Source organism: Corylus avellana, chromosome 11 (assembly GCF_965113065.1).
Source record: "Corylus avellana chromosome 11, dhCorAvel1.hap1.2, whole genome shotgun sequence".
Taxonomy (NCBI): domain Eukaryota; kingdom Viridiplantae; phylum Streptophyta; class Magnoliopsida; order Fagales; family Betulaceae; genus Corylus; species Corylus avellana.
This window is the reverse complement of record NC_142500.1, coordinates 3,876,025-3,889,640: the sequence shown is the minus strand read 5'-3', so window position 1 is coordinate 3,889,640 and position 13,616 is coordinate 3,876,025. Positions and strand designations below refer to the sequence as shown.

The 13,616-nt window shown below is 37.5% G+C and overlaps 2 protein-coding genes across 2 annotated transcripts; one reads left to right on the top strand and one right to left on the bottom strand.

Moving 5' to 3' along the window:
- On the top strand, positions 1-10,079 carry LOC132165467 (transcriptional corepressor LEUNIG). Its single transcript, XM_059576048.2, has 18 exons — positions 1-269; positions 949-1,046; positions 1,167-1,276; positions 2,110-2,484; positions 2,568-2,656; positions 2,769-2,856; positions 2,980-3,055; positions 3,892-3,941; positions 4,376-4,663; positions 4,784-4,933; positions 5,393-5,635; positions 6,034-6,151; positions 6,273-6,382; positions 6,526-6,675; positions 7,286-7,438; positions 7,541-7,657; positions 9,019-9,225; positions 9,633-10,079. The coding sequence occupies exons 1-18, from the start codon at positions 238-240 to the stop codon at positions 9,774-9,776; spliced, it is 2,598 nt and encodes an 865-aa protein (XP_059432031.2). The 5' UTR covers positions 1-237; the 3' UTR covers positions 9,777-10,079.
- A 1,057-nt stretch (positions 10,080-11,136) lies between these two features.
- Positions 11,137-13,493, bottom strand: GA3OX3 (gibberellin 3-oxidase 3). The gene is made up of 2 exons (XM_059575659.2): positions 13,012-13,493; positions 11,137-11,731 (listed from the first exon to the last, which is right to left on the bottom strand). Exons 1-2 carry the CDS (start codon positions 13,491-13,493, stop codon positions 11,137-11,139), a joined length of 1,077 nt encoding a protein of 358 aa, XP_059431642.2.
- Between the last annotated feature and the right edge of the window lie 123 nt (positions 13,494-13,616).

The window sequence follows — 13,616 nt, the reverse complement described above, 5'->3', positions numbered from 1 at the left end:
AAGAAGCCAGAAATTAGCACTCAATATTTTATATTACTCTCTCTCTCTCTCTTTCATTATAATTTATACACCAAGCTTATCGTCCTCAAATTGTGTGGAAAACACTTCAAAAGCTTCGTCCGATAATCCAGAGAACATTTGTTCTTGCGAGAAATCTAACGTAAAAGAGTTCCACTAAGATTTCTTATTCGCAGTTCTGAAGGTTTTGGATATTGTGCAGATTACGATATTGTAATCATGTCGCAGACCAACTGGGAGGCTGATAAAATGTGAGACTTCTTTTTTTTTTGGGTCAAGTAAATGTAAATTTTTATGCAAATAAACGATTTTGGTACGTTGTTTTTGTCTTTGAAAATCTGGGTTTTCATCCTTTAGGACTTTGGTTCAAATGGTCTCGGTTTCTTTTTTATTTTTGGTTATGGTTTTTAAATTTTGTTTCTTTCCTTTCTGGGGGTTGTTTGATGTTGATATTGTTTTGGTCTTCTTAGGCTTGGTTGAGTGGTGGTGGTGGTGGGTTTCCTCCCAAATAATGCAAAACTTAAGATTCAAATAGAGAATTTTTCTGCACATTGCTCAGCAATCAGACCATGAAAAATCCAACTAACCCAAAATTTTTTGTAAGGTTCAGTTGGGTGGAGGGTTTGTAATTTCTGGTTTCAAACTGACTTAACTTTAGTATGGAAATTTTTAATTTCAGTATGTGCCGCAGTTGGTCTCCACTTTCTCAAAAGTTTTTGAACTTTCTGAATTTCCAGGGCTGGTTTTTTTTTAATCATTTGGACATTATTGTCCTTATTTTGTAGGTGTTTGAATGGCGGCTTTGTATCCATTTTTGCTTTGTATTTATCATTCTTAGACCGTGCTGCTGTTATTCTTCAAACTATTCTCAAAGGATTTAAATTTTCTGAATTTCTGACTGGTGGGATGCTTTTGGTCCTTGTATGATAGGCTGGATGTGTATATATATGATTATTTTATGAAGAGGAAATTACATGCTTCTGCAAAAGCTTTTCTAGCGGAAGGAAAAGTCTGTTCAGATCCTGTTGGTAAGAATATGTGAAGCTTTGTTGAGGAAAATAAATTCAATATATTCTGGATTTGGCACAGTATTCTTTATACCATCACATTCATGATTAAAGTTGTTTTTGTGCTTACATTTACTTCAGCTATTGATGCACCTGGTGGCTTTCTTTTCGAATGGTGGTCTGTCTTTTGGGACATATTTATTGCAAAGACAAATGAGAAGCACTCAGAAGCAGCAGCATCATACATCGGGGTGGGTTTAACAGTTTTGATCAACCTTTCGTTTTCTGTTGGGGTGGGGAAGGGTGTGGCTATGAAAGTTTCCAGGAATTTTGCAAACCCTTTTTGTTATAGCAAGTGGATTCTGACAAGAGAAATTCAATTTTTCCACTTAAAAAAGAAAATCTCCATAAAATATGTGCTTTTAATTGATGCATATAACTGTCTTCATAATATTTTCTGCAGTTGCTTATGGATCATGTGTGTTTTTTTTTTCTCTCTCCCCCCCCACCAACCCCAAAAAGAAAAGGTTTTTTTTTTTTTGTACAGTAAGTCTTGGGTATTTCCTGAAATTGTAGTTATTGGTCTTAATATTCTATTGCCTACACATTTTAAACCACAATATGATGGGCCTAAGTAACATTTTTCTCAAATTATATTTGCTTTGTTCTTTTGGATTTTTTCTTGAAAACAATGGTTGGTGTCTTTGTAATTTACTGTTTTACAAACAAAGTTTAACTCCTAGTGGATAAACCTTTACTGGATTTTCAATGGACACAGGAAGTTTTTATTCTGAAACATTTACTGATGAACTCTGTGGCCTTGACATCTAACATTTAAAAGTTGTAATTTTATCTCTTTGGAGTATTTTTATGGAATAGATTTTTTAAATGAATCTGCTGTGGGGTTGAGAGTACTGGGAGTTTGGCCTACATATCAAACATTATTAGGTCTTTTTTTTTGGATTCATAAAATTAATAGTACGTTACAATGTTTTTTCATTGGATTCTGTGGGATCTCTATTTGTTCCGTGTCTGCTATTTTTGAGAGATGCCTAAATAAGCTGGAGATTTATGTGGAATTCAGACTCAATTGGCAAAGGCTCAGGAGCAGCAGCAGCAGCAGCAGCAGCAGCAGCAACATCAGAAACCCCAGCAGCATCAGCAGATGCAAATGCAGCAGCTCTTGATGCAGAGGCATGCTCAGCAGCAGCAGCAGCAGCAGCAACAACAACAACAGCAGCAACAACAACAGCAACAGCAGCAGCAACAGCAGCAACAGCAGCAGCAGCAACGGAGAGATGGGAGTCAGCTTCTAAATGGCACTTCCCATGGGCTTGTAAGCAGTGACCCTCTTATGAGGCAGAACCATGCAACTGCAAATGCCTTGGCAACAAAATTGTATGAGGAAAGACTGAAGATTCCACTCCAGAGGGATGCCTTGGATGATGGAGGCATGAAGGTATCAGGTTCTGTGATAGATTCAAAATGTGTTTATTCTTATTTTATTATTCCTGCAGCTGCTTATTAAACATTATTATGCAGCAAAGGTTAGATGATAATGTGGGACAGCTTCTGGATCCAAATCACACCTCAATGCTGAAGGCAGCTGTAGCAGGTGGCCAGCCTCCAGGGTAATTTTTTTTTAATGATTTTATTTCTTTTCACCATGATTCAGTTGCATACTACTTCTGTAATTGAGTCCAATTTGTCCAATTTGAGAGTCGGTGAACCCTTGTTCTGCAGGCAAACACTTCACGGTATACCTGGGAGTATATCTGGAAATCCTCAGCAAGTTCAAAGTCGAAGTCAGCAGCTTCCAGGGCCTGCACAGGTAATCATTGTCATTGAGTCATCATCATCATTATTGTTATTATTATTATTATTTATTTTGCTTTTCTGTGATTCCTTCAGAGTGGTTTTTCTTATTTCTGGTAGTCTTCTCTGCTTGAAACAGGACATAAAGTGTGAGATGAATTCAATGATGAATCGTAGAGCTACTGGTCCAGAAGGATCATGTATTGGAGTTTATGGTATGGATCAAAAGTGTCCTTTGAATCTAGTTGTTTGTTTCTATTTTCTCATTTTGTTGTGCTCATTTTATAGGTCCTATGATTTTACAGCTTTAGTGTTTTTTTTTTCTTTTAATAAATAATGTGGTTTTTGACCTCCTTATCTTATGAATATTTATAATGGAATATCTTTTTATTCATGTATCAAGCATCTATATCTGATTGAGTCATCAATTCTTGATGCTTTAGTGTTTTTTTTTTTTTTTTTTTGTTCTTTTAATAAATAATGTGGTTGTTGACCCCCTTATCTTATGAATATTTATAATGGAATATCTTTTTATTCATGTATCAAGCATCTATATCTGATTGAGTCATCAATTCTTGATAGTTTCAACTCATTGAATGGAGAACATAACTTCTGATGTTCAAGGTGTTGTTAAAAGCGTGGCTAGGCACACTTAAAGCGTGAAGCACAATGAGTCTAAACTATTGATAGGTTGGCAATTATTCTTATATTTGTGATGATTTGGAAGACCAATCGAGAAAGGAAATAAACTAGGAGTTTCCTCTTATACATAAGACAACTTTAAATGAATATCGATGGATGTGTTGTCAATATTTGTCATTTATGTAGTTAGTTGCAAATAAACAATTCCCTTCGAATTTAGAAACATGTATAAGTGGTGAAATCCCTACAAGTTCCTAGAAATTCTTTTTTAAGTTCCATGATCCTGTATGTTTTCATGTTTTGGGCCACGTGACATGAAACTTCATGATTTAATTATTTTTGTTAATGTCTGATTTAGATTGTAAATTTTATGATGTTCATTGATTGCTTTATTCTCATGTTGTTTTAGGATCAAATCAAGGCAGTAACAGTTTGACTTTAAAAGGGTGGCCTTTGACGGTAAGACTTAAAACCTACGCTTTTGTATTCCCTCTAGACATACAATTGTATATCTGTTTTCAAATTGGATTACCTTTAGTTCTAATTTGGTCGGTTCATCCCCCATCAGCCAAACACTAGTTGGGGTAGAATGTGCCAAAATTAATATGACATATTCCTCTTAATATATAACCTATCAAGGGAAATTGTCATTGAAAAGGAAAATGATTGCTTCCACTTTTATTCAACTTCATCTCTTAGGAAAGAGGTAGGCAGAATGAAGGCAAGTTCCCCCAGATCCCCTTTCTTTTTTGACATCTGTCAATTATTGTTCATACTTGCTGCATGGAATAAAACTTACATTTTACATTTTCTATTTAACGGTTCGGTAAATGGTATATGACATTATAAACGGACAGAATATGTTCTCTTTTCTGAAAACTTACCTTTTCTAGGGGCTGGAGCAGCTTCGACCTGGGCTTCTTCAGCAGCATAAGTCTTTGATGCAGTCTCCTCAGCCTTTCAATCGACTTCAGTTACAGCAGCAACTAATGCTTCAGGCACAGCAAAACTTGGCATCTCCATCTGCTAATGATTTGGAATGCAGAAGACTGAGAATGCTTCTTAACAATCAAAATATGGGTCTTGGAAAGGATGGACAGCTAAATTCTGCTGGCAATATAGTTCCAAATATTGGATCACCAGTGCAATTACCACGTGCAGACACAGAACTGCTAATGAAGGTATCATTTTGTTCCTGCACTTCAGAGTCAGTCGATCTTATCATCTTTAGCTCTTTTTGATAGTTTAATGGCGTTTAAGCTTCAGTATTTCTTGCTTATCTAATGTTGAATACTATTCAGTTACAGCAGCAACATTATTCGCAGCATCCACTTTCTAGTCAACAGTCTCTGAATTCAAACCACCAATTCCAGCAGCAAGATAAAATGAATGGTGCTGGCAGCATCACAGGGGATGGTAGCATTTCAAATACCTTTCAAGGAAATGATCAGGTTTGTGATTTATTAGCTTCAGTATTTGTAGACTGTATTAGCTACACAATTTTCCTGTTGTGATTCCTTTTTCTTTCTGGTTTTTGGAATAGTTGTTGCAGAACAGTTCTTCATTCTCCAAATAGAACAAAATGTTTTGCAAAGTTTATTCTGTATGGTAGAATTTGCCATGAATTTACATAGATCCTAAACTCAGATTTATTTTATTTATTCATTGTTTTTTTATAATTTGGACTTCCAAGGCCAAACATATATAACCTTCTAGTTCTCACATCCTTTAGTTTCTCATAACATCTGCATCTTTTGTCACCTCTTATATAATTATTGTTATCTGTTTTAATTAGGATCTCTATATGCTATGTCAAGTGGTTTTCATAACTTGAATCCGTCACCGTGAACTTGATAATCACTGAATATAACCTGGTTTGGTTTCTGAAATATTCTTTTTGTTCATTCAAGGCTCCAAAAAGTCAAATTGGGCGAAAGAGAAAGCAGCCAGTATCATCTTCAGGTCCTGCCAATAGCTGTGGGACTGCAAACACCACAGGACCATCCCAAAGTTCTCCTTCAACACCTTCTACTCACACCCCCGGAGATGTGATGTCAATACCAAATTTGCCACACAATGGTGGTTCCTCGAAGTCTCTGCTTATGTTTGGTTCTGATGGCATGGACTCACTTACATCAGCACCAAATCAGTTGGTGAGCAACCTTACTTTACTGTCTTCATGGTAATTTCATTTTGGATAGTTTTCCTGATCTTCTATTTACCAGTTGCATGATGTACTTATAAAAAAAAAGTTGCATGATGTAGGAATAAGGTGTGGTTAAAGTACTCACGTTCAAGAATTATTCAATGTGTCCTCTGTAAAAAAAAGTTATGGGTAATTTACTTGCAAGAAATTGTCATTGGCAGCCCGAGGGTCATGGCTGGAAGGGCATATTGGTTTAGACCTGAAGTTCGTTATGGTTCTACATGATCTTAGGTTTAAACATAACAACAAAAAAGTAAAAAGAGTTTTTTTTTTGTTTCTTTTGGGTGGGGGGGAGGTGGGGTGGAGATTGTGGCACTTAAAATCTCAGTACATAATCTACTGCAGGCTGATGCAGACTGTTTTGTGGATGATGGATCTTTGGAGGATAATGTCGATTCATTTTTATCTCCTGAAGCTGCAGACCCTATGGATAGAGTTGGTCGGTCTTCTGACGTCAGCAAAGGTATGATGGATTGTGGCTTTTATAATAGTTGATACTTCTGTTTGTCTGATCATGTAATTCTTTGGTTTGTGTAACTATATCAATGGAATCCAAGGGTTTAATGTTTTTGTCTTAATATTAGGTTTTACATTTACGGAAGTCCGGCTTATTCCAGCAAGTACAAGTAAAGTTGAATGTTGTCACTTCTCATCAGATGGGAAATTGCTTGCTACAGGTGGGCATGATAGAAAGGTAAGAATTTGATTTGATTGGATTGTTTTATTAAGCATTTTTCTAGTGCTGCAATCATTTGCACAGGGAAACTTCAGACTGAATTATTTTTTATTATGGAAAAGACAACAGAAACCTTTTTGTCTGATGACTTTGTGGTGCAGGCTGTATTGTGGTGCACAGAATCCTTTGCTATGAAGTCTACACTTGAAGAACATTCTCATGGGATAACTGATGTCCGTTTCAGTCCAAGCATGTCAAGGCTTGCTACATCTTCAGCTGACAAAACTGTCCGGGTTTGGGACACTGATAATGTTAGTTTACATATTCCTCTTTTTTCATTTCTTATTTAATATTGTTACTGCAAGTGCAATCTGCTAACCTCTCAATGGTTCCTGACTAGTCCCTTAGACTCATTTCATGTTCAAGTATGTCTTATTGCGTTACCTTTTTTCTTTTTTCTTTTTTACCAATTTCACTTCAGTTTTGTGGTCATTACTGAACAAACTAATGTTAGATGCAAAAAGATACGGAAGAAATACTTTTATTTTTGAACGAATTAAGTGGAATTCTGGAATTGAACTTTGACTGTATCATAGAAATCAACCAAATATCAAAGTCTATCAACTGGTATAATTGCATCAGTGACCTGATAATTAACAATCGTATTACTCTGTAATTAACTTCTCTTTTTAATAAGCCCACCTCTGATGACTGGAATAAGATTATGTTGGATTGAGTGATAAAAAATTGACTCGCTATAAATAGAAATATAACTTTGGAAGGTGAACTTCACTAATGTCCTCTTCTGATTTTCTTACATGACTTTGCTTTTGAGATCAGTGATAGAATCAATCTTATCTTTACCATTTGACATCCTCTTATTGTTCACCAAGAACTAATGGATACATCAATACTTTGCAGCCTAGTTATTCACTTCGTACTTTTATGGGCCACTCTTCAACTGTTTTGGCATTGGACTTCCACCCTAGTAAAGAAGACCTTATCTGCTCTTGTGATAATAGTGAGATAAGATACTGGAGTATCAAGAATGGCAGTTGTGCTGGCGTTTTCAAGGTATAGAATATGTTGTTTATTCATCTTCAAGATAAATTGTATCACTCGATCTCAATGTAGCTATGTTAACAGCCCCCTCAACGCCCCTTCAAATTTTGTCAGGGTGGTGCGACCCAGATTAGATTTCAACCTTGTCTTGGGAGAATTCTTGCTGCTGCATCAGAGAATTTTGTATCCATATTTGATGTAGAGACCCAAGTATGCAGGATTAAGTTACAGGTTGGTTGTCATCTTTCCTGATGCTTTTCTTTTACCTGGCTTTATAGGTCCAAACTCAAAAAGTGCCAAGAACATTTTTTTGCTGTCAGACAGTGCTCTTATGTCTCCTTTGTATTTCAATTTCTCCGTCCAGAGGTTCAATTTGGTGATTCTTTTGGCAACTGGCTTGATTGACCTTATTCAACTTTTTTCACTGAGTCATTAAGATTTCTATGAGATTAATGTGTACTTTTCCTAGAGGACTTTTTTAGCCAGGCTTTGCACGTCCACACTCCAAAGTTTGAAAACCAATTTTCGTTACCAAATCGTTCTGTCTCTGTTGTATGCTAGTTTCTCCATATGTTTGTTTTGGTGGTTCCTTTTTTTTTTTTTTTTTTTTTTCTCTTTTCTTTTTTCTCTGGAGTCCCTAAGTTTTTGTTATTCTTCAAATCATTCCATGAGTTTCTATTTTTATCTCTAAGCTCCTTGAATTCATTCCCGTTATCAAATCAATTATTCCATCCAATTCCGTACAGATTTTGTCGATATTTTTAGAGCCTGTATAAATTTACAATTATACCCTTTTTCAAAAGAAAAAGATAAAAATAAGGGGTGGCTCGGAGCCAAACTCCTTTGATTTTTTTATTTTATTTTTTTTCATTCTTTTGAAAAATGGTAGAATTGTGATTTTATATGTGCTCCATCAAAAACAAAATTGACGGAATCAGATGGAAGGATCAATTTGATAATGGGGATAAACTCAAGATGCTAAAAGATGAAAATAAAAACTCAGGCATTGATTTGAAAAATATTCAAAAAGGACTAATACAGTAAATTTTCCTTTCTATTATTATGATCTCAATTAGTTTTGATTGGTATTACTTATCCAGAAAAAAAAAAAAAGGTTTTGATTGATGTAATTTGAAATTTTCGAAGTTATCGGAATTTTGTCATTTTCTAGAAATATGAATTTTAATAATTTGAGGCTTTTCTTCAAACCGTCTCCCCAAAGGGCTGCCCACAAGATGATCAAAGAAGAGTATTGTTATTCATTATTTGCCTTGTATATAGAATTGGGAGCATTCTTATAAGCAAATTGAAGGTGTTTTTTTGTTTTTGTATTATTTTTTTTTTCGTATTATTTTTTTCCCTATGGTCTGCTGTTGCCTTTGGACAATGACATGGCTAATACTGCAACTTATTATTTTCTTGAATTATTCTAATGATATGATGTGGAAGTCGCACATGCATATTTTATATTGCTATGTTACTTTTCTTCCATGCTTCCTTGGCACTTCCATGCTTCCTTGGCATGGAGTAATGACCTCCCATCATTATCGACATTTTCTTTTCTTTTTTTGAATCTGTGACTATCATTTTAGGGCCATAAAAACCTTGTCCATTCCATCTGCTGGGATCCTTCTGGCGAATATCTGGCATCTGTGAGTGATGACTTGGTCAGAGTGTGGACAATTGGCTCTGGGAACAAAGGGGAATGCATTCATGAGTTGAGCTGTACCGGCAACAAATTTCGTACCTGTGTTTTCCATCCTTCTTATCCTTATCTGTTGGTCATCGGCTGTTACGAGGCAAGTCATAGTTCTATCTTTTCTTGCAATTTCAAGTTAGCTACATAGCAGTTAAGGTTTGCATTTTGACCATGTAGGATGCAAGATAACTGTTCTGCCTTTTTCATGCAATTTCATCTCATAATTTAGCCATACACAATATTGTGACAATTGCAGTTTTATTGCATAGGATTGGGTCTCAGATTGGTATTACTTATGCCTTTGTTGCAATGCATGTTTTTTATATAAGGTTTTTATTGCTTGGAACTGGATTGCTCCATGAGAAGAAGTGTGGTACATTGTATTCTTATCTGTTGAGTGTCATAGCAACTTTTGTTACATGAGAGATGATCTAAGTAGCATGTCCTTGTTTTCAAGCTGCTGACATGGAGTTTTGCTTTTTTATGTGGAATTGTGTGGATTTCCAGACTCTGGAACTGTGGAACCCAAACAAGAACAAGACAATGACTTTACATGCGCATGACAAACTAGTCTCTGCCTTGGCTGTATCAAATGTTACGGGTTTGGTAGCTTCGGCTAGTCATGACAAGTGTGTCAAGCTCTGGAAGTGACTTAACCGCTTTTTCGTCCCAACAAAATTCATATACTCAGAAATACTCAACAGGTTTTCCTTGGATGCTTTTGTAGTTGTTTATATTTGTCTGCTTAGCAAGAAAGTATTTAGATCCTAACCCTAGTCCCCCACCCCCCCAAGTTAACTGAAGGAAGTCATCTTTTGCATCAGAGCTGACTTTGTAAATCTGGTTGAAAATGCTGGATACAGTTTTTGTTCAGACTCATATGGGGAAGATGTAAATGCTGTTTACAGAATAGTCAGTTTTTGTTAATATAATATCCTGTCACATTTCTCTCTATGTTTTCATGAATGTGGATTCTCAGCAGTTGAGTCTTCTATTAGAATCCTATTAAACAATCCTGCATACTAGAGGTTGCTGCGATTGTTGTGGTTCTGGCCTACTTGTGTTCATCAACCTTTTGCATCCATAAACTTAAATAGAATAAACTAAAGGCAAACACAATACTGGCATCGCACTGACACTAGCAAAGACAGCTATTGTGTCTCTCGATGCCGGTGGAATATCAAAGATTCTCTCTATTATCTGAATGTCAAAAGAATAAACGTAAGACAAGGAATTAGTGGGATCAAAATTGTGGTTGTTCTTTGAATATTTTAGTGTTCCATTTTGTCATCTGGGCTTCACCAATGCCTGTCAATTATGAATTTCTTGAGGACAAAAAGTGAAATCCACTAACTATATAGGATGCGCATGATAACGCTTTTTAGAGAAGTAGTTTTGAATATTTTTTGTTTTTAATTATTTGTTAATGCCTTGTTCTTTTTCTTTTTTCTTTTTAATTAAATAAGGGAAAGTGAATAACTAAAAGGGTTGGGTACTTCAGACAACAAAGTCCAAATGGTAAATGCAGTACAAATTCAGGAACAAATTCTCGATTCGGTCCAAAAGGATCAATTAGCAGGAAATGGTTTTGTCTATAGTTCTAGAAGAACCGTAGACAAGTCGGACTTTTTTCAGAGCCGCACAAAGCGGTTTGCAAAAAAACTCAATGAAGAGTCCTCTGTTAAAAGACAAAATAACTTGCAACAAGATTGGACTCTCCATAGCGAAAATGAGGAAACCAAGCATGAAAAACATTGTTCGAGCACCGGAGAAGATAAAACGAAGTGGAAATGGATGTGGCGCGTGCGATGGTGGTGAAGAGAGGGCATGTGTGCCGAGATGGCGGACAAAACTCCATAGATATGACTTTGTTGCAATTGAAAAGCAAAGAAAAAAAGAGGGGGGGGGGGGGAGGGGGGGGAAGGCAAAGAAAAAGAAACCTCCCCGAAGCTTCTCTCTCTTCAAACAAGAGTTTTATGTTAGAGAAAATTTGCACTTTCTGTTATCGTGTTCACCTATTAGCAATATGCACATCATTTCGTATCAAGTCAAGTGCCTTGTTGAAATGCATTGCCTTGGCATCAAGATATTCCTTCCATGTCACCGGCCGATAGAGAGGCGGATGTTTATGGTTGGTCAACTTCGTCGGCGGTGATATGTTAACATCGCCCGGTGGGCCATAGAAGTAAGCGATCGAGACGCGATGATGTGTTTCGTTGACAAACACTTGATGCATTGCACTTTTGAATTGGCCGTTGGAGAGTATGTGCATTAGATCACCGGTATTGACAACAAGTGCACCGGCGATAGGATGCACCGGCACCCACCCGACATTGTCTCTAAGGACTTGGAGCCCACCGGTGCTGCATTGGTGCAGCAAAGTGAGCAATGATGAGTCTGTGTGAGGGGCCAAGCCCATGGCCTGGCTCGGGTCGGGACAAACCGGGTATGAGTTTAAATGGAGCAGGGCTTGGGAATGTTTCCTCCCATCTTTAGGCTTAAACCATCTCACATCATCACGGGTTAAGCCCAATGACCCAAGCATCAGGCCCAGAATCCTTTCTGTCAGGTCCCCGATTTCCCTTTGGTACTCTTCCATTACATCACTGCATGAAATTGTAAAGTAGATGTTTAATTAAGAGACACTTAATATATAAACAAAGCCTTTACTCATAATATATACAAACTTAATAGGAATAATCACAATTGAGACTCCTAGTCAGGGACATAGCCATAAATTATTATGGGTAGGAGCCAGGATCCAAAAAATGTTACTGCTAGGGGCGAGTTTGCTAAAAAAAATTTTGGTATCAAAGCCGCCACCAAGTCGAGTACGACACCAAATGGTTGCAACTTTGTGGCTAAGACCTGGAAGGAGCAATTGATGGCTAAATTAAAATATTTTGGTATTATGTATGGGCATAGTATTAAGTCATTGAATATAAATAAGTGGAGCCTTCAAAAGAGAAAGAATTACTATCGAGTATCCATATAGTGGGTTGTCGATAGAACTAAGGTTAAGATAGTAGTTAAAACATGTGAAACACTTATATGAGACTCTTGAAAGGGGAGAAGTGCCCAATAACTTATATACATAAAATTAACATTTCAACTAAGCCATATAAGACAGTACTTCTGATCGTAAAAGTATATGACCAATATAAACTTAACAACCCAAATAATCCAATAAATTGACTTTATTATCATTGAAAGCGCCAACAGAACACTATACACTAAAATAGCTCTTTGTTGTTGAAACTCTCTTGAATTACTTATATAACTCTTCATATAATAACCACACAATTTATCAATCAAATATGAAAGAAAAAATGTGTAGACATGAAAACAAAAAGGTGCAAAATGTGTTTTCGTGTATAAAGTAATGATAGAAACTATATTTTTATTAGCAAAAATAAATAATTTTGAATAGGGTTTCGGGAGTTCTGTAGATCCTAAGTGGAAACCCAGGCCCACTATAACCAGGGCCCAAAAATTCAGCTCAAACCCGCCTATTGCGGGTGGGCCAGATGGATGAGGCATTGCCAATTGGTATTTTGAATGCTACGTGAAACTCAAAGCATGGATTGGTGCATGCACCGATCTGTGTGCACCCAACCCTCATTTTAACACGAGTTCTGCTCCGTTGCAGCACGCGTAATTCTCAGATGAGTTCCAGGCCACTCACAACTCGCCACGTCAGGCATTAAAAGGCCGAGCCGTCGTTTTATCGGAAGCAACGAATGCACAAAACTACAAAAATACCCATATTCGGATATTCCTTTCTAAGATCACCCGGCCCTACACTGCTTGACGTGGCGACTACTAACAGAAAGAAGACAAAAATTTGCTAATACAACAGTGAAGGGCATGCACGCGATGCACGTACCAGAATTTTGTGTGGTCATGTGGCCAAAGTTGGCGAGCATGTTCCATCGGAGACCCCGTTATTGAGAACCCCTCCGACCACATTAGCTTGGGAAAGAAGGTAGAAATGCGGGCCAGGCCGTAGCCGGTGAAGGCCTCCGGCGATCGGACTGCAAGGAGTTTTTGGTCCAGCGGGAGAGAGAACAAACGCCGCGTTTGGAACTCTAGCTCTATAAGAAGGTCAACGGGAATGCCGTGGTTGGTGACTTGAAACACCCCCCATTGCTCGCAGGCCTGTCGTGTGAGCAACACCGCATTCGGGTCGGTAAGGTCTATCACGGGCACCGACCCGGCGCCAAATGGGTCTGTCGTGGGTGGGTGGTCGGCGGTTGATAGGCTCCACGTGTGAGAGTCGGGTAGTTTCAAAACAGCCTTGAAGTCTAACGGGATGATCCGGTCGAGGTTGACAGGGTTGCTTTTGAAGGATTCTGAGATTGAATTCATCCTAGAGAGAGAGAGAGAGAGAGAGAGAGAAGGGTTTTGTTTGTTTTGAGAGAGAGAGAGAGAGAGAGAGAGAGATTTTTGACCGTTGTCTTTTGTTGAAGTGGGAGAGAGAGCTCTGGAGTG

Excerpts from the sequence above, each read along its gene's own strand:
- LOC132165467 (XM_059576048.2), top strand. The coding sequence starts at position 238 with ATGTCGCAGACCAACTGGGAGGCTGATAAAAT. Across the intron at positions 3,942-4,375 it reads TAAAAGGGTGGCCTTTGACG|GGGCTGGAGCAGCTTCGACC; the intron begins GTAAGACTTAAA and ends TACCTTTTCTAG. Across the intron at positions 5,636-6,033 it reads CATCAGCACCAAATCAGTTG|GCTGATGCAGACTGTTTTGT; the intron begins GTGAGCAACCTT and ends AATCTACTGCAG.
- GA3OX3 (XM_059575659.2), bottom strand. The coding sequence starts at position 13,493 with ATGAATTCAATCTCAGAATCCTTCAAAAGCAACCCTGTCAACCTCGAC. Across the intron at positions 11,732-13,011 it reads CATGACCACACAAAATTCTG|TGATGTAATGGAAGAGTACC; the intron begins GTACGTGCATCG and ends AATTTCATGCAG.